The sequence below is a fragment of the Ranitomeya imitator genome, chromosome 2 (assembly GCF_032444005.1).
Source record: "Ranitomeya imitator isolate aRanImi1 chromosome 2, aRanImi1.pri, whole genome shotgun sequence".
NCBI lineage: Eukaryota > Metazoa > Chordata > Amphibia > Anura > Dendrobatidae > Ranitomeya > Ranitomeya imitator.
Genome location: NC_091283.1, coordinates 49,481,499 through 49,501,331, shown reverse-complemented (window position 1 = coordinate 49,501,331; position 19,833 = coordinate 49,481,499). Strand labels below are relative to the sequence as shown.

The following is a 19,833-nucleotide window of genomic DNA, read 5'->3' as shown; positions in this document are numbered from 1 at the left end:
CCAACTGAGAATAAGTTAGAGAGCTTCTTGGGATTTAGTCAGAGAAGGCTCGGAGCCAGGACAGAACAGTTGTGTCCCATAACGATCAAGCTGGGGAGCCCAGCCATCCAGGGCCTATGGGCTGATAGTCCCACGGTGGTGGAGGAATACAGGGCAGCATCAAGGTGGTAGCAGCTAATTTCATGGGAACTATCCTAAATGTCCAGCGCAAAACGAACAACACTCTCTGAAATGTAATTGTAAAAAAGCTTTATTATTGATGCAGTTGAAAATTGTTGTCATCGTGGTTCCACACAGAGCTCATAAGTCCTGGCTACCACTCCATTTTTTCCAGGTTCTGGTGTAATTTCAAGATCTTCTGGAGCTTTGTTGGTTTTCAGGATACATTTCTGTAATATAGTTGTCAAAATAAGGAAGATCTCCATACGAGCCAATCCCTCTCCGAGACAGCTCCTTTTTCCTGCAGATAGTAAAATGAATCATGTTTTTTCACTTGCAAGATTACAGGTACCATAACCTAAACTCACCCATATCCTGAGGTTATGCTCTAAGACAGGAATATCCCATTAATCTCGCTGTGCAAGACAACTATTAATTCAATGGAAGGGAATAGTAGTATTTTATACTGAACATTTGTAGGAAATAATACATATTTGCCAGTTTACCAATATGCGGTCTATTTACCCTAGTAGGGCATATAGAAGGGGTTTGTCTTAGTGAGACAACCCCTCAAAAAGCTCAATTTCCTTAAGGTGCACCAGTCCTGGTAATTAAAGGAACACAGCATGATGTAGTTGTGGTTCCATTTAAAGGGCTTCTACAGGAGTAGGAAAAAGCAACTACCATTGACAACAACTTGTCTTAGAATGTTAATAGAAAAGGTTAGGTGCCCACAGACATGTGAAGTATGAGGCTCAAGCTGTGTTTATCAGCTGTTCAGCATTCAGAAAACAGTGTGGACAGCAGTGTGAGACGCCTTTTTGTACCTCAGCACTCCTGTTACCTCCATTATTTGATTAGATAGACAGAGAGGACAGCAGTGCAAGCAGCCTATTCTTATCTCAGCATCGCTGATATCTCCAGTATTAACTCAGATAGAAAGGGAGGACAGCAGTATGAGCAGCCTCTTAGTACTTATATTGATCATATAGGGTGGGCCGTAGTGGGGGCAGTCTCTTCTTAAGTCAGTATTCTTGGTATCTCCTTTATTAGATCAGATATACAGGCTGGACAGTAGTGTGAGCTGCTTCTTCTTACCTCTGCAGTCCTGGAATCTCCAGAAGTGTGAGTGACCTCTTCTTACCTCAGCATGCCAGATCGCTCCAGTATTAGATCAGGTATGTTGCACAGCAAGGTGAGCAGCTAAGTCCAGTATTAGATCAGATAGACAGAGTAGACAGCAGTGTGAGCAGCCTCTTCTTACCTCAGCACCCCTAGTTTCTCCAGTATTAGATCAGATAGACAGAGTGGACAGCAGTATGAGCAGCCTCTTACCTCAGCACCCTGGTATTTACAGTATAAGATCAGATAGACAGGGTGGTCAGCAGTGTGAGCAGCCTCTTCTTACCTCAGTACCCCTGGTACCTCCAGTATTAGATCAGACAGGGTGGACAGCAGTGTGAGCAGCCTCCTCTTATCTCAGCACTCCTGGTATCTCCAGTATTATATCAGATAGGGTGAACATCAGTATGAGCAGCCTCTTCTTACCTCAGCACCCTGGTATTTACAGTATTAGATCAGGTAGACAGGGTGGTCAGCAGTGTGAGCAGCCTCCTCTTATCTCAGCACTCCTGGTATCTCCAGTATTATATCAGATAGACAGAATGGACAGCAGTATGAGCAGCCTCTTACCTCAGCACCCTGGTATTTACAGTATTAGATCAGATAGACAGGGAGGACAGCAGTGTGAGCAGCCTCTTCTTACCTCAGCACCCCTGGTATTTACAGTATTAGATCAGATAGAAAGAGTGGATAGCAGTATGAGCAGCCTCTTCTTACCTCAGTACCCCTAGTTTCTCCAGTATTATATCAGATAGACAGAGTGGACAGCAGTTTGAGCAGCCTCTTCTTACCTCCGCACCCTGGTATTTACAGTATTAGTTCAGATAGGGTGGACAGCAGTGTGAGCAGCCTCTTCTTACCTCCGCACCCTGGTATTTACAGTATTAGTTCAGATAGAAAGAGTGGATAGCAGTATGAGCAGCCTTTTCTTACCTCAGTACCCCTAGTTTCTCCAGTATTATATCAGATAGACAGAGTGGACAGCAGTGTGAGCAGCCTCCTCTTATCTCAGCACTCCTGGTATCTCCAGTATTATATCAGATAGACAGAATGGACAGCAGTATGAGCAGCCTCTTACCTCAGCACCCTGGTATTTACAGTATTAGTTCAGATAGGGTGGACAGCAGTGTGAGCAGCCTCTTCTTACCTCCGCACCCTGGTATTTACAGTATTAGATCAGATAGAAAGAGTGGATAGCAGTATGAGCAGCCTCTTCTTACCTCAGTACCCCTAGTTTCTCCAGTATTATATCAGATAGACAGAGTGGACAGCAGTTTGAGCAGCCTCTTCTTACCTCCGCACCCTGGTATTTACAGTATTAGTTCAGATAGGGTGGACAGCAGTGTGAGCAGCCTCTTCTTACCTCCGCACCCTGGTATTTACAGTATTAGTTCAGATAGACATGGTGGACAGCAATGTAAGTAGCCTCTTGTTACCTCAACACTTTTCTTATCTATTTTGTTATTTCTAAATATGCACTGGGAGAACATCTTCCTACACATGAAGGGAGAAGGTGGCACTTCATACACTTCAGGCGCACAAGCGTTAGTTTGATTAACATCCTAGGACAGGTTTCTGTCAGTGGAACATGGTGACAGCCATTTGAATGTCCTGCAGTAATTATATCTCTCAAAACTAGTGGATTAGCTAATTAAAGAAATTTAGAAATGTATTCCCAATGACATGTTTTTTCTTTCTTCATTTAAGTGAACGTCCCCTTAATTCTCAGTTTCAAAAAGTATCCACGTGGTTGATGATCCACTAATTATGAAGTGACAGTATATCATAGCAATATGCCACCACTTTATAGCATTTAAACCATCTTTGTGTACGGAAGTGAAATGCAGAGATAAATGCAGACATACAGTACATCTAAAAGTTTTATATTTTTTGCAATATTTAATCACTATTATACAATATTATAAAAGTTATTATTACCAATAGAAAATGGCAGGAAGGCATCATTGCTCTTGAAAGATCCTGCTTCATCCAGAAAGTTGTTTGGGTCAAATTGCTTAGGGTTCTTGAAATACTTAGGATCTTTTAATACAGAAGTCAGTAATGGAGAAATAATTGTGTCCTAAAAGTAAAAGTAATGATAATTATTGACTAAAATATAGAATTTGTAATCAGTTGGCAACGAAACTTTAATTATTTAGCGTGACTGACTTACAATTTGGGTGATATCAAGTTCTTAATTAAATAAACACTCCCAACAATTTTTTATCCTTTTGATATATTGCCATCATCATATCATATAGCACTGTGTACTTACAATTGCTAATTTTTCCTTTCAACCTAGTTCATTCTTTTACCTCTGCTCTATGTAGAAGCAGAAAGTCCCTGCATGCCTCATCCCCCTCTTCAATTCCTGAGTCAGCAGCTCTCTCATTCCCCCTGCCAGGGACTTTTGCAGTGACTTATGACTCATACAGGGAAAATTGACCTCCTGTTTCTACACAGAGATTAGAAGGATTAAGCTAGTCAGTTTTTAATCTCATGATGCTTCAGACCTAATGGAATAGAGAAGAATTAGCAGGGTAGAAAGACAAAATGAGCAATTGTAAGTACACAGTGCCATATAATATGATGACTGCAATATATTAAGAGGATTAAAATTTAATCGTAGTGCTTCTTCAAGATGTGGTAAAGCATTTACTTTGCTATTGAATATTTCTGCATTAGGTAATATATTATAATATTATGCTATACCTGTAGAAAAAGACATGGACCGCTCAGCCAAGAATCATACATTGATCTATTGCGGCCAAGCAAAAATGTACAAAACTAAACATGCGGTTCTTAGTCCAACATTGTGATCAGACTATATAAAGCCACTGCCACATTGCGGTGAACCTCTGAGTGGGTTCCTGACCTAGAACGAATGATTTCTGAATATGTCGGCCATGTCCTTTTCTACAGTTGTAGCATATTTACATGACAGCATCATTCTTATCCAATGGCTATATCTAGTATTGATTATACCAATTCCTTTGAATTGCTTCTATTTCTGCAATGTGTTTCTAATTCTGTACAATTGTTATATCTCAAACTTCTGACCTTTGGTATGTTGTATCCCCTGAATACTATGTTCTTGCTAGCGGCATGCGGAAGGGCCAGAGGTGTGATATCAGCAAATCTCTGGATCTCATGAATGACAGCATCACTATATGGCATTTTGACTCGATCCTCTACTGAAGGGCATCGACTCTGTCCAACCATGTTGTCAATCTCCTCCTGGATCTTTTCTATGGAGGTAAATATATTGTATTTCAAAATAGTTAAATTCAGATGTAATATAACTATGGTTCTACATTTTTACAACTAAAAGGTGTTTTCAAGTTTGGAAGTTATCCTCTACCCATTGGTTAGTTTTTAACTTCATTAACTTCGCTGGAGATCTGACTACTGATGGGTCAACCCGTGAATGTTTGAGTCTGAAGAGTTCAGCCAAACATCTAAGAAAAGTTCAGCTTGGGTACCTGAATCCAGACCCCATTCAGATGATTGGGGGGCCTGAACATCAGTTGTTTGCCATGCTGCCATCTGCACGGCAAACATGGGTTCTGATCGGCAGTAAGCTCATTACCACCTGTCAGAGAGCTGACAGATGACAGCGTGAGGCAGCAGCTGTGATCAGCAGTAAAAAGATTACCACCATTTTTACAAATTATTTAAATAAATAATTTAAAAAAACTACGTGGGGTCCAACCCATTTTTGACAACCAGCCAAGCTAAAGCAAACAGCTGGGGGCTGGTATTCTCATCCTGCAGCAGCCCCAGAAAAGGAACATCTATTAGATGCTCCAATTCTGGTGCTGTTCCCACTTTCCTGGTATGGTGTCAAGTGGTGTAATAGTTGCGGGTTGATGTCAGCTGTTTTATGGCTGCTGACATCAAGCCCACAGGTTAGTAATGGAGATGCATCTATAAAACACCCCCATTACTAACCCCATAGTTAGATTGTAAAAAAGACATAGCCAGTAGGGTTGAACGACACGGGTCGGCCATTTTCAGAAGTCGCCGACTTTTGGCAAAGTCGGGTTTCATGAAACCCGACCCGACCCCTGTGTGGGGTCGGCCATGAGGTCGGCGATCTTCTGAATCTGGTATCGGAATTCCGATACCGAGTTCCGATATGTTTGCAATATCGGAAATCGGTATCGGAATCCATATTTAAGTGTAAAATAAAGAATTAAAATAAAAAATATTGCTATACTTACCCTCTGACGCGCCCTGGTACTAACCGGTAGCCTTCCTTCCTTAGAATCAGCGCGTGAAGGACCTTAGATGACGTCGCGGCTTGTAAATTGGTCGCGCGACCGCCCATGTGACCGCTCGCGCGGCCAATCACAAGCCGCGACGTCACCGAAGGTCATTCAAGCGCTGATTTTTAGGAAGGAAGGCTGCCGGAAAGAAGCAGGGCGCGTCCGAGGGTGAGTATATACCTAATAGGAATATATTCTCTAATCTATGGATAGAGAATAACTTCCAAAGTTGAGAATACCCCTTTAATATATTTTTAACTACTGACTAAAAATTGTAAAACACTTTTAACTCCTTCTAATCAGCAACATTTCCTTTTTGACTTTCATTTTTTCCTTATCTGCTTTCATGAGCCATATGATTTTTCTGTTTTTCTGATGATAGGCATATGAGGGCAGGACAAATTCTAGTTTTAAAAAAAATTAAAATGCTGTGAAATAGAAAACAAGCAATTGGACTGTATTTAGCACATGTGGTGTAGCCACATTTTGGTTCTCAAGCAGCCTGCCTACATTTTATGATATATACAGTATATATATACAGTGGGGCAAAAAAGTATTTAGTCAGTCAGCAATAGTGCAAGTTCCACCACTTAAAAAGATGAGAGGCGTCTGTAATTTACATCATAGGTAGACCTCAACTATGGGAGACAAACTGAGAAAAAAAAATCCAGAAAATCACATTGTCTGTTTTTTTAACATTTTATTTGCATATTATGGTGGAAAATAAGTATTTGGTCAGAAACAAACAATCAAGATTTCTGGCTCTCACAGACCTGTAACTTCTTTAAGAGTCTCCTCTTTCCTCCACTCATTACCTGTAGTAATGGCACCTGTTTAAACTTGTTATCAGTATAAAAATACACCTGTGCACACCCTCAAACAGTCTGACTCCAAACTCCACTATGGTGAAGACCAAAGAGCTGTCAAAGGACACCAGAAACAAAATTGTAGCCCTGCACCAGGCTGGGAAGACTGAATCTGCAATAGCCAACCAGCTTGGAGTGAAGAAATCAACAGTGGGAGCAATAATTAGAAAATGGAAGACATAGAAGACCACTGATAATCTCCCTCTATCTGGGGCTCCACGCAAAATCCCACCCCGTGGGGTCAGAATGATCACAAGAACGGTGAGCAAAAATCCCAGAACCACGCGGGGGGACCTAGTAAATGAACTGCAGAGAGCTGGGACCAATGTAACAAGGCCTACCATAAGTAACACACTACGCCACCATGGACTCAGATCCTGCAGTGCCAGACATGTCCCACTGCTTAAGCCAGTACATGTCCGGGCCCGTCTGAAGTTTGCTAGAGAGCATTTGGATGATCCAGAGGAGTTTTGGGAGAATGTCCTATGGTCTGATGAAACCAAACTGGAACTGTTTGGTAGAAACACAACTTGTCGTGTTTGGAGGAAAAAGAATACTGAGTTGCATCCATCAAACACCATACCTACTGTAAAGCATGGTGGTGGAAACATCATGCTTTGGGGCTGTTTCTCTGCACAGGGGCCAGGACGACTGATCCGGGTACATGAAAGAATGAATGGGGCCATGTATCGTGAGATTTTGAGTGCAAACCTCCTTCCATCAGCAAGGGCATTGAAGATGAAACGTGGCTGGGTCTTTCAACATGACAATGATCCAAAGCACACCGCCAGGGCAATGAAGGAGTGGCTTCATAAGAAGTATTTCAAGGTCCTGGAGTGGCCTAGCCAGTCTCCAGATCTCAACCCTATAGAAAACCTTTGGAGGGAGTAGAAAGTCCGTGTTGCCAAGCGAAAAGCCAAAAACATCACTGCTCTAGAGGAGATCTGCATGGAGGAATGGGCCAACATACCAACAACAGTGTGTGGCAACCTTGTGAAGACTTACAGAAAACGTTTGACCTCTGTCATTGCCAACAAAGGATATATTACAAAGTATTGAGATGAAATTTTGTTTCTGACCAAATACTTATTTTCCACCATAATATGCAAATAAAATGTTAAAAAAACAGACAATGTGATTTTCTGGATTTTTTTTTCTCAGTTTGTCTCCCATAGTTGAGGTCTACCTATGATGTAAATTACAGACGCCTCTCATCTTTTTAAGCGGTGGAACTTGCACTATTGCTGACTGACTAAATACTTTTTTGCCCCACTGTATATATATGTATATAATTAGTGGTCAAAGCAAATATGAACTTTGGTAAAATATTGGATTTGTGTTGCCATTGCTGGCACCCATAACTTTATTACTTTTACGTCAGCTAATCTGTGCATGGCTTGTCTTTTGTTTGACAAGATTTTATTGCATTTTTATGGAGAAGTGCAGCGACAAAAATTGGAAAATCTGAAGTTTAATTTTTTTTGCTGTTTAACACGCGATACAGCTAATATTGTATTCTGATAAATCTGACATTTTTGATGACACGATCATACCAAATATGTTTAATTTAAATAAGCTTACTGGAATGCCAAAGTGCAAATATGTTTTCATTTGCATCATGGCAAACCGGTAAGCTTAATTATAGCACTGTTTTATTTTTTTCAGCTTGTTGTCTGCCTAAAGAATTTGGCTATATTTATACCTGAAGAATTCTCCATCAAGTCCAGATGCTTTCTCCACCTAAATAAGGTATCCTTGTTTATTTTCCTACATTTTTTCACTTTATTTTTTGGTCCCAGTTGGGGATTTGAACTTGTAATCACTTGATCACTTACAGTAGTAAAATTGATATTTTCCTATGCATCATAAGTGTTTTCAACTTTATCTTCATAGTGGGACCAACATGGCAGCCTTCAGTAGGCCCCTGGTATTCTTGGCTGCCATGTACATGCACTGCCAATCCAACTATTTAAGTGCCACTTTCAGTGATTTACAGATGCATCCAAATGGTTAAGTAGCAGCGATTAGAGCAAGCGCCAGTCGCTAATGCAACAGACAGATGTCGGCTGTGTAATACTGCCTCCATCTGCCAGTTATAATGCGATCTAAGTTTCCCCATATACCTCCTGTATTGAAATGACAAATAGTTGTGGCCAAAAGTATTGACACCCCTGCTATTCTATCAGATAATACTCAGTTTCTTCCTGAAAATGATTGCAATCACAAATTCTTTGGTATTATTATCTTTATTTAATTTGTCTTAAATGAAAAAACACAAAAGAGAATGAAGCAAAAAGCAAAACATTGATCATTTCACGCAAAACTCCAAAAATGGGCCAGACAAAAGTATTGGCACCCTCAGCCTAATACTTGGTTGCACAACCTTTAGCCAAAATAACTGCGACCAACCGCTTCCGGTAACCATCAATGAGTTTCTTACAATGCTCTGCTGGAATTTTAGACCATTCTTCTTTGGCAAACTGCTGCAGGTCCCTGATATTTGAAGGCTGCCTTCTCCAAACTGCCATTTTTAGATCTCTCCACAGGTGTTCTATGGGATTCAGGTCTGGACTCATTGCTGGCCACCTTAGAAGTCTCCAGTGATTTCTCTCAAACCATTTTCTAGTGCTTTTTGAAGTGTGTTTTGGGTCATTGTCCTGCTGGAAGACCCATGACCTCTAAGGGAGACCCAGCTTTCTCACACTGGGCCCTACATTATGCTGCAAAATTTGTTGGTAGTCTTCAGACTTCATAATGCCAATCACATGGTCAAGTAGTCCAGTGCCAGAGGCAGCAAAGCAACCCCAAAACATCAGGGAACCTCCACCATGTTTGACTGTAGGGACCGTGTTCTTTTCTTTGAATGCCTCTCTTTTTCTCCTGTAAACTCTATGTTGATGCTTTTGCCCAAAAAGCTCTACTTTTGTCTCATCTGGCAAGAGAACATTCTTCCAAAACGTTTTAGGCTTTTTCAGGTAAGTTTTGGCAAACTCCAGCCTGGCTTTTTTATATCTCGGGGTAAGAAGTGGGGTCTTACTGGGTCTCCTACCATACAGTCCCTTTTCATTCAGACACCGACGGATAGTACGGGTTGACATTGTTGTACCCTCGGACTGCAGGGCAGCTTGAACTTGTTTGGATGTTAGTCGAGGTTCTTTATCCAACATCTGCACAATCTTGCATTGAAATCTCTTGTCAATTTTTCTTTTCCGTCCACATCTAGGGAGTTTAGCCACAATGCCATGGGCTTTAAACTTTTTGATGACACTGCGCATGGTAGACACAGGAACATTCAGGTCTTTGGAGATGGACTTGTAGCTTTGAGATTGCTCATGCTTCCTCACAATTTGGTTTCTCAAGTCCTCAGACAGTTCTTTGGTCTTCTTTCTTTTCTCGATGCTCAATGTAGTACACACAAGGACACAGGACAGAGGTTGAGTCAACTTTAATCCATGTCAACTGGCTGCAAGTGTGATTTAATTATTGCCAACACCTGTTAGGTGCCACAGGTAAGTTACAGGTGCTGTTAATTACACAAATTAGAGAAGCATCACATGATTTTTCGAACAGTGCCAATACTTTTGTCCACCCCCTTTTTTATGTTTGGTGTGGAATTATATCAAATTTGGCTTTAGGACAATTCTTTTTGTGTTTTTTCATTTAAGACAAATTAAATGAAGATAATAATAACAAAGAATTTGTGTTTGCAATCGTTTTCAGGATGAAACTGAGTATTATCTGACAGAATTGCAGAGGTGTCAATACTTTTGGCCACAACTGTACATTTATGTTATTTGGTCATAAAGGGGTTAAATGAGTTACCCCATTACATCTACCTTTGTCTGTATGGCCTATTTGGTAATGCAATGTATTGTCGTCTGCAACAGCTTTCCTTTGATTACCTGGTCCCCTGTTATGAACAGGTAATTCAGAACCACAATGGACATTGAAGTTCAGAGCACACAAAGTGACCTGACAATTACCAAAAACAAAGGTCGAGCTCTGAGACTTGGAAACTCTGCTGACCGCAATCCCTAATCCTAACACACCACACTAGAGGTAGCCGTGGATTGCGCCTAACGCTCCCTATGCAACTCGGCACAGCCTGAGAAACTAACTAGCCCTGAAGATTGAAAAATAAGCCTACCTTGCCTCAGAGAAATTCCCCAAAGGAAAAGGCAGCCCCCCACATATAATGAATGTGAGTAAGATGAAAATACAAACACAGAGATTAAATAGATTTAGCAAAGTGAGGCCCGACTTACTGAATAGACCGAGGATAGGAAAGGTAGCTTTGCGGTAAACACAAAAACCTACAAACAACCACGCAGAGGGGCAAAAAGACCCTCCGCACCGACTAACGGTACGGAGGTGCTCCCTCTGCGTCTCAGAGCTTCCAGCAAGCAAGAAAAACCAATAAAGCAAGCTGGACAGAAAAAATAGCAAGCAAAAAATAACACAAGCAAAACTTAGCTTATGCAGGATAGACAGGCCACAGGAACGATCCAGGAGGAAGCAAGACCAATACTAGAACATTGACTGGAGGCCAGGATCAAAGCACCAGGTGGAGTTAAATAGAGCAGCACCTAATGACTTAACCTCACAACCTGAGGAAGGAAACTCAGAAGCCGCAGTACCACTCTCATCCACCAAAGGAAGCTCATAGACAGAACCAGCCGAAGTACCACTCTCGACCACAGGAGGGAGCTTGGCCACAGAATTCACAACAGTACCCCCCCTTTGAGGAGGGGTCACCGAACCCTCACCAGAGCCCCCAGGCCGACCATGATGAGCCACATGAAAGGCACGAACCAGATCGGCAGCATGGGCATCAGAGGCAAAAACCCAGGAATTATCTTCCTGACCATAACCTTTCCACTTAACCAGATACTGGAGTTTCTGTCTCGAAACACGAGAATCCAAAATCTTCTCCACTATATACTCCAATTCCCCTTCAACCAAAACCGGAGCAGGAGGATCAATAGATGGAACCACAGGTGCCACGTATCTCCGCAACAATGACCTATGGAACATATTATGGATGGAAAAAAAAGCTGGAAGAGTCAAACGAAAAGACACAGGATTAAGGACCTCAGAAATCCTATATGGACCAATGAAACGAGGCTTAAATTTAGGAGAGGAAACATTCAGAGGAATATAACGAGATGACAACCAAACCAAATCCCCAACACGAAGTCGGGGACCCACACAGCGCCTGCGGTTAGCGAAACGTTGAGCCTTCTCCTGGGACAAAGTCAGATTGTCCACTACATGAGTCCTAATCTGCTGCAACCTATCCACCACAGTATCCACACCAGGACAGTCCGAAGACTCAACCTGCCCTGAAGAGAAACAAGGGTGGAACCCAGAATTGCAGAAAAACGGCGAAACCAAAGTAGCCGAGCTGGCCCGATTATTAAGGGCGAACTCAGCCAAAGGCAAAAAGGACACCCAATCATCCTGATCAGCAGAAACAAAACATCTCAGATATGTTTCCAAGGTCTGATTGGTTCGTTCAGTCTGGCCATTTGTCTGAGGATGGAAAGCCGAGGAAAAAGACAAATCAATGCCCATCCTAGCACAAAAGGCTCGCCAAAACCTCGAAACAAACTGGGAACCTCTGTCAGAAACGATGTTCTCTGGAATGCCATGTAAATGAACCACATGCTGGAAAAACAACGGCACCAAATCAGAGGAGGAAGGCAATTTAGACAAGGGCACCAAATGGACCATCTTAGAGAAGCGATCACAAACCACCCAAATGACCGACATTCTTTGAGAGACGGGGAGATCCGAAATAAAATCCATAGAGATATGTGTCCAAGGCCTCTTCGGGACCGGCAAGGGCAAAAGCAACCCACTGGCACGAGAACAGCAGGGCTTAGCCCGAGCACAAATCCCACAGGACTGCACAAAAGAACGCACATCCCGCGACAGAGACGGCCACCAAAAGGATCTAGCCACCAAATCTCTAGTACCAAAGATTCCAGGATGACCAGCCAACACCGAACAATGAAGTTCAGAGATAAGTTTATTAGTCCACCTATCAGGGACAAACAGTTTCTCCGCTGGGCAAAGGTCAGGTCTATTAGCCTGAAATTTTTGCAGCACCCGCCGCAAATCAGGGGAGATGGCAGACAAAATTACCCCCTCTTTGAGAATATCCGCCGGCTCAGACAAACCCGGAGAATCGGGCACAAAACTCCTAGACAGGGCATCCGCCTTCACATTTTTAGAGCCCGGAAGGTACGAAACCACAAAGTCAAAACGGGAGAAAAACAGCGACCAACGAGCCTGTCTAGGATTCAACCGTTTGGCAGACTCGAGATAAGTCAAGTTCTTGTGATCAGTCAAGACCACCACGCGATGCTTAGCTCCTTCAAGCCAATGACGCCACTCCTTGAATGCCCACTTCATGGCTAGCAACTCTCGATTGCCAACATCATAATTTCGCTCAGCAGGCGAAAATTTCCTGGAAAAGAAGGCGCATGGTTTCATCACCGAGCAATCAGAACTTCTCTGCGACAAAACAGCCCCTGCTCCAATTTCGGAAGCATCAACCTCGACCTGGAACGGAAGTGAAACATCTGGTTGGCACAACACAGGGGCAGAAGAAAAACGACGCTTCAACTCCTGAAAAGCTTCCACAGCAGCAGAAGACCAATTGACCACATCAGCACCCTTCTTGGTTAAATGAGTCAACGGTTTAGCAATGCTAGAAAAATTAGCGATGAAGCGACGATGAACTTCTGCAGACTCTTCAGAGATGTTGGCTGAGTCCAATCATAAATGACCTGAACTTTAACAGGGTCCATATCGATAGTAGAAGGAGAAAAAATGAACCCCAAAAATGAAATCTTCTGAACACCAAAGAGACACTTTGACCCCTTCATAAACAAAGAATTAGCATGTAGGACCTGGAACACCATTCTGACCTGCTTCACATGAGACTCCCAATCATCCGAGAAGACCAAAATATCATCCAAGTATACAATCAGGAATTTATCCAGGTACTCTCGGAAGATGTCATGCATAAAGGACTGAAACACTGATGGAGCATTAGAAAGTCCGAATGGCATAACCAGGTACTCAAAATGGCCTTCGGGCGTATTAAATGCTGTTTTCCATTCATCGCCCCGTTTAATACGCACAAGATTATACGCACCACGAAGATCTATCTTGGTGAACCAACTAGCCCCCTTAATCCGAGCAAACAAATCAGACAGCAGCGGCAAGGGGTACTGAAATTTGACCGTAATTTTATTTAGAAGGCGGTAATCAATACAAGGTCTCAGCGAACCATCCTTCTTGGCCACAAAAAAGAACCCCGCTCCCAATGGTGACGATGACGGGCGAATATGACCTTTCTCCAAAGACTCCTTCACGTAACTCCGCATAGCGGCGTGCTCAGGTACAGATAAATTAAACAGTCGACCCTTAGGAAACTTACTACCAGGAATCAAATCGATAGCACAATCACAATCCCTATGCGGAGGTAGGGCATTGGACTTGGGCTCATCGAATACATCCCGGTAATCAGACAAGAACTCTGGGACCTCAGAAGGGGTGGATGATGAGATAGACAGAGATGGAACATCACCATGTACCCCCTGACAACCCCAGCTGGACACAGACATAGATTTCCAATCTAATACAGGGTTATGGACTTGTAGCCATGGCAACCCCAACACGTCCACATCATGCAGATTATGCAACATCAGAAAGCGAATATCCTCCTGGTGCGCAGGAGCCATGCACGTGGTCAGCTGGGTCCAATACTGAGGCTTATTCTTGGCCAAAGGCGTAGCATCAATTCCTCTCAATGGAATAGGACACTGCAAGGGCTCCAAGACAAACCCACAGCGCCTAGCAAACTCCAAGTCCATCAAATTCAGGGCAGCGCCTGAATCCACAAATGCCATGACAGAATAGGAAGACAAAGAGCAGATCAAAGTAACGGACAAAAGAAATTTCGACTGTACCGTACCAATGGTGGCAGACCGAGCGAACCGCCTAGTGCGCTTAGGACAATCGGAGATAGCATGAGTGGAATCACCACAGTAGAAACACAGCCCATTCTGACGTCTGTGTTCTTGCCTTTCAGCTCTGGTCAAAGTCCTATCGCACTGCATAGGCTCAGGTTCATGCTCAGATAATACCGCCAAATGGTGCACAGATTTATGCTCGCGCAAGCGTCGACCGATCTGAATGGCCAAAGACATAGACTCATTCATACCAGCAGGCATAGGAAATCCCAAAAGGAAAGAAAGAAATGTCCAGCTTCACCGAGTCCGTAAAAAGGCGATTTCTTTATTAAACTTTAAACATGGAGGATACAGACTTCAGCACATGATTAAGGGAGCCTAGTCTCCAGAAACGCGTTGAGATTCTTACCCATATGGTTGTGCTGAAGTCTGGATCCTCCATGTTTAAAGTTTAATAAAGAAATCGCCTTTTTACGGACTCGGTGAAGCTGGACATTTCTTTCTTTCTTTTTGGATCTTGCACGCCTGGACACAGCGGGTCCGTGCTCCCGAGGTTTGGTTGCTGAATCACGGGTGAGCTGGTTTATATTCCTTCTTACTAGGAAATCCCACCATGACATCCTTAAGGGCTTCGGAGAGACCCTTTCTGAAAATAGCTGCCAGCGCACATTCATTCCATTGAGTGAGCACGGACCACTTTCTAAACTTCTGACAATAAATCTCTATCTCATCCTGACCCTGACACAGAGCCAGCAAATTTTTCTCTGCCTGATCCACTGAATTAGGTTCGTCGTACAGCAATCCGAGCGCCAGAAAAAACGCATCAATATTACATAATGCAGGATCTCCTGGCGCAAGGGAAAATGCCCAGTCTTGAGGGTCGCCACGTAATAAAGAAATAATGATCTTAACTTGTTGTACTGGGTTACCAGAGGAGCGGGGTTTCAAAGCCAGAAATAGTTTACAATTATTTTTAAAATTCAAAAACTTTGCTCTATCTCCAGAAAATAACTCAGGAATAGGAATCTTAGGTTCTAACATAGGATTCTGAACCACTAAATCTTGAATATTCTGTACATTTATAGCGAGATTATCCATCAAATAGAACAGACCTTGAATGTCCATGTCCACACCTGTGTTCTGAATCACCCTGATGTAAAGGGGAAAAGAAAGACAGAACACAGTGCAAAGAAAAAAAAATGGTCTCAGAACTTCTCTTTTCCCTCTATTGAGAAGCATTAGTACTTTGGGCCTCCAGTACTGTTATGAACAGGTAATTCAGAACCACAATGGACATTGAAGTTCAGAGCACACAAAGTTACCTGACAATTACCCAAAACAAAGGACGAGCTCTGAGACGTGGAAACTCTGCTGACCGCAATCCCTAATCCTAACACACCACACTAGAGGTAGCCGTGGATTGCGCCTAACGCTCCCTATGCAACTCGGCACAGCCTGAGAAACTAACTAGCCCTGAAGATAGAAAAATAAGCCTACCTTGCCTCAGAGAAATTCCCCAAAGGAAAAGGCAGCCCCCCACATATAATGACTGTGAGTAAGATGAAAATACAAACACAGAGATGAAATAGATTTAGCAAAGTGAGGCCCGACTTACTGAATAGACCGAGGATAGGAAAGATAGCTTTGCGGTAAACACAAAAACCTACAAACAACCACGCAGAGGGGCAAAAAGACCCTCCGCACCGACTAACGGTACGGAGGTGCTCCCTCTGCGTCTCAGAGCTTCCAGCAAGCAAGAAAAACCAATAAAGCAAGCTGGACAGAAAAAATAGCAAGCAAAAAATAACACAAGCAAAACTTAGCTTATGCAGGATAGACAGGCCACAGGAACGATCCAGGAGGAAGCAAGACCAATACTAGAACATTGACTGGAGGCCAGGATCAAAGCACCAGGTGGAGTTAAATAGAGCAGCACCTAACGACTTAACCTCAAAACCTGAGGAAGGAAACTCAGAAGCCGCAGTACCACTCTCAACCACCAAAGGAAGCTCATAGACAGAACCAGCCGAAGTACCACTCTCGACCACAGGAGGGAGCTTGGCCACAGAATTCACAACAGTCCCCATGGATAGTTCAGATGGGACAATACATTTAATTCTTGCCCTTTAGATGCGTTTAATATCTTTCCAATAAATAGAATTACAGAAGGCTGAGTTGAAATATTAGATACAAACTATGGATGATAGGTAGGCTATTACCGAGGGACAAAACCAGAGACCCATCTAGATTGGAATTTAACATATAGATGATAATTTCTTACTTGTCACATCTGTGTGCTTGAGCAGTATGAGGAAAGCGTGCTTTAGTGTGGTGCTGGTGGTTTCTACTCCAGCAAAAAAAAGATCAATTACAGTCCCGAATAAGTTGTCAAAGTGAAATTCGCTCTTTGGATTGTACTTTTCCTATGGAAAGTAAGGAGGACAGTATTGTAACATACAGGCTTTTTGAATCACTACACTACAGTATATAATGTTGAGTGGATTCCGCCAACTTCACCTCCTCCATCTTTATTAGAAAGCTGTCAATGAAGTCTCGAGAACAGTTGAAATCAATAATCTTCTTATGACTTTCCACAGACTCTAGAACAAATGTTTTTAATTTTGCAAGATTTTTAAAGACCTTCTGATGAGGACCAGGGATATACGAAAGGGTCTTGGGGAAGACATTAAGAAGCTGTAGAAAGAAATGCAGTTTAACGCCCCGAGACATGATTTCAGCATAGAGCAGCCAATCTATTCTACACCACTGGTTTACATCAAATGGTTGACCCTATCCCTGGGGCACAGAGCTAAAGAATGGACCCAATTTGTGTCAGTCAACAAGATCTTACTTCCCAGCTAACACACATAAATAGAGAGAGAAGATCTATACTTACAATACCCCATGGAGAAGAAAGAGTTAGAAATAGTTCCTTTAGTAAGGAAAGCAAAGTCATGAACTTCTCATCCTGATAGTCAAATCGTTCTCCAAACACAATGGAGCAGATGACATTGGAGACGGCCAAACGTAGCAAATCAGTGGGATCGAAAGGGGAATCTAGGGAGAGGATTAAGCATGAGATCATGGGTTTAGATACAATAAAGTTATTTATCTCTACTGCTAACCAAAGATGTAGCCATTGTGAAATGTAAAATGGTGGGCAAAGCCTTAGATAAAAATGTTGGTGGGATTATTATATACGGAACATTATGAGGGTTTACTCACCTCCAGCTTTCCTAAATTCCTCCCCTAGACATCGAGCTTCTTCTTGAATTTTTTCCTCGATACTTTTTTTCCCCATCCCAAAATTCCTCAGTGTGGTGAGTGAGAATCGGCGCATCAATTTCCAGCGTTCCCCGTTGCTCAGGATCACACCTTGTGGTCAGTATCAAGTGAACGTGTTAAGGTAAGACAAGTGGCTTCATGTTGGACCAAGAGCAGAAATACAATTAGAAATCTACACACCTTAATATTACAACATTATTTTTATTGAAAAAAAGACCATAAGTGACATGATAAAACTAGTAAAATCACAATATCAAACTCACTTCATACGGAATCTGATCTGTACAGTACAGGCAGTTAATAAATGAGTAGCACAATACCCAAAAGGGCATAAAAGAGCCACAAAAACTAATGGTTAATGGACTAGAGCATCCTAAACCCGCATGTGACAGATTATGTAACGGATCTACATCAGGCCACAATAGCTTATCATATATAACTACATTTTAGGTCATATATAGAAATCGAAACCAAAAAGGATAGGTGGATAGGTTCCTATGACAGCAGTAGAAAGCCCCTGTCACTGCCGTCTTTGTACTCCTACGAAATCCAGACTGTGATTGGGTTTCGAAGCAGATCAATAAATTCCCAATATGCTGTACTACTGATGTGTTGCAGTATATACTGGAAGTTTATAACAACACCAATGAAAACATCGATGAAAAAGTTATGGATTTCAGAAAATGATTACCAAAATAAAAAAAAAGTTTGGTATCACCGTAATTGCTCTAACTTGGAAAATCATCTCGCCAAGTCATTTTTTCCTGCACAATTAGTGCTGGTAAAACAAAACTAAAAAACATGGTAGAATTGTATTTTTTTCCAGTACATTATATAGTAAAAATAAAAGTTTAATTCAAAACTCCAACCGGTCCTGCAAGCACAAGCCCTTATATACTGTAGGTAAGACGGGAGAAAAATAGAAAGCAAAGGTATGACCCTTAGGAGAAGAGGAAGAAAAAACAAAAGTGCAAAAATTAAAATTGGTTGCACTCGGAAAGGCAAACCATTTTACTAATTTTTTAATATAAATATAGCTTAAAGGTGTATAAAAAAAGTTACGGTATATACTGTACATACATATTTGTTGTTGATGTTTTTATTATTCACCATGAAAAAAAACTTACCAAAATCTTTGAAAACAAATTGGCCTAAATCTGTGACAGCTCTTGAGCTGAAAGCATCGCTGTGATCCACTAAGGCCTCTTTTACACATTCATAACCGGCAAGGATTACCATTGGGTTATTAGCCATATAGATGGTGAAAACTGGCCCATAACTCTCACTCATCTGAAAATAAAAAAATTACTAGTTTAATAAAGGTCAGGAGGACACAAAATATAGAATTAAGCACCACCGCTTTAGGTTCTTTATAATGCATAAGACAATGTATGACATTTTATTTTGGTTTGTTCCTTTAAGTGTGTCTTGAAGACCACTTTTCATTTTGCAGGTTTCAAAGCTGCAAGTTAAATCCAAATGCGACATGATTATTGATATTATCGGGACTCACCTTCACCAAGGACTTTGGCATTTCACTGGTGCTCATATGGAGCATGGTGCCCAGTAGAGGTATAGGGGATGGTCCAGGGGGCAAGTTTTTCCTCCTCAATTTTCGCCTCCATTGGAAGAAATATAGGAAAAGACTAACAAAGATGGCCAGTAGAAGAGTTCCTGAGACTCCCAGCTCCATCTTTAGACAGTCCAGGAAGAGTTCTGTATAGTTACCATACTGGTAAATACGTACTAAGAGCAAACAGGATCCTTTATCTCTAAAACCGTGATTTCTTCTCACGTGAGGCCAATGTACAAGGCTTGTAAGTAAGTATCAAAGGGCAGAATTACGTAATCTCTCTAGTAAGGGCGAGGCGGTTCTATAGCTATAATTATAACTTAGGCACAATGGGAAGCTGACAATTATGTTGCGTCCTCAGAGAATTGCTCAATGTCTTACTAGATAGCTTCCTGCTTTAATTATTCTTTCGGGATATGATTAGCTTTGACCTCTTCAAGACTAAACCATTTTGAGGCCTCTTATTTTTTTGCGTCAATGCCAAAATGGAAGGTTTACAAATAAAACTGGACACCTTTCATATGGCAAGAAGATTTCAGTCTGTAGTCTTATTTCTGTCATTCATTTTCTAAATC

General features: G+C 42.0%; 1 protein-coding gene across 2 annotated transcripts; it reads right to left on the bottom strand.

Annotated features, from left to right (window-relative positions):
- Window positions 1–232: 232 nt before the first annotated feature.
- LOC138661775 (cytochrome P450 2C8-like) lies at window positions 233–19,475 on the bottom strand. 2 transcript variants are annotated; one of them, XM_069746683.1, is made up of 9 exons: window positions 19,199–19,475; window positions 18,813–18,975; window positions 17,626–17,775; window positions 17,297–17,457; window positions 16,918–17,094; window positions 16,682–16,823; window positions 4,342–4,529; window positions 3,220–3,361; window positions 233–460 (listed from the first exon to the last, which is right to left on the bottom strand). In XM_069746683.1, the coding sequence occupies exons 1-9, from the start codon at window positions 19,376–19,378 to the stop codon at window positions 279–281; spliced, it is 1,485 nt and encodes a 494-aa protein (XP_069602784.1). In that variant the 5' UTR covers window positions 19,379–19,475; the 3' UTR covers window positions 233–278. The 2 variants fall into 2 exon arrangements, with proteins under 2 accessions (XP_069602784.1, XP_069602783.1); XM_069746682.1 differs by lacking the exon at window positions 16,918–17,094.
- Window positions 19,476–19,833: the final 358 nt, after the last annotated feature.

Bases quoted from the DNA above. Each gene is read 5' to 3' on its own strand.
- LOC138661775 (XM_069746683.1), bottom strand. From the start codon at position 19,378: ATGGAGCTGGGAGTCTCAGGAACTCTTCTACTGGCCATCTTTGTTAGT. The intron at 18,976-19,198 runs GTGAGTCCCGAT...TTTTATTTTCAG, and splicing joins TGCCAAAGTCCTTGGTGAAG to ATGAGTGAGAGTTATGGGCC. The intron at 17,776-18,812 runs GTAAGTTTTTTT...ACTGACCACAAG, and splicing joins ATTTGTTTTCAAAGATTTTG to GTGTGATCCTGAGCAACGGG.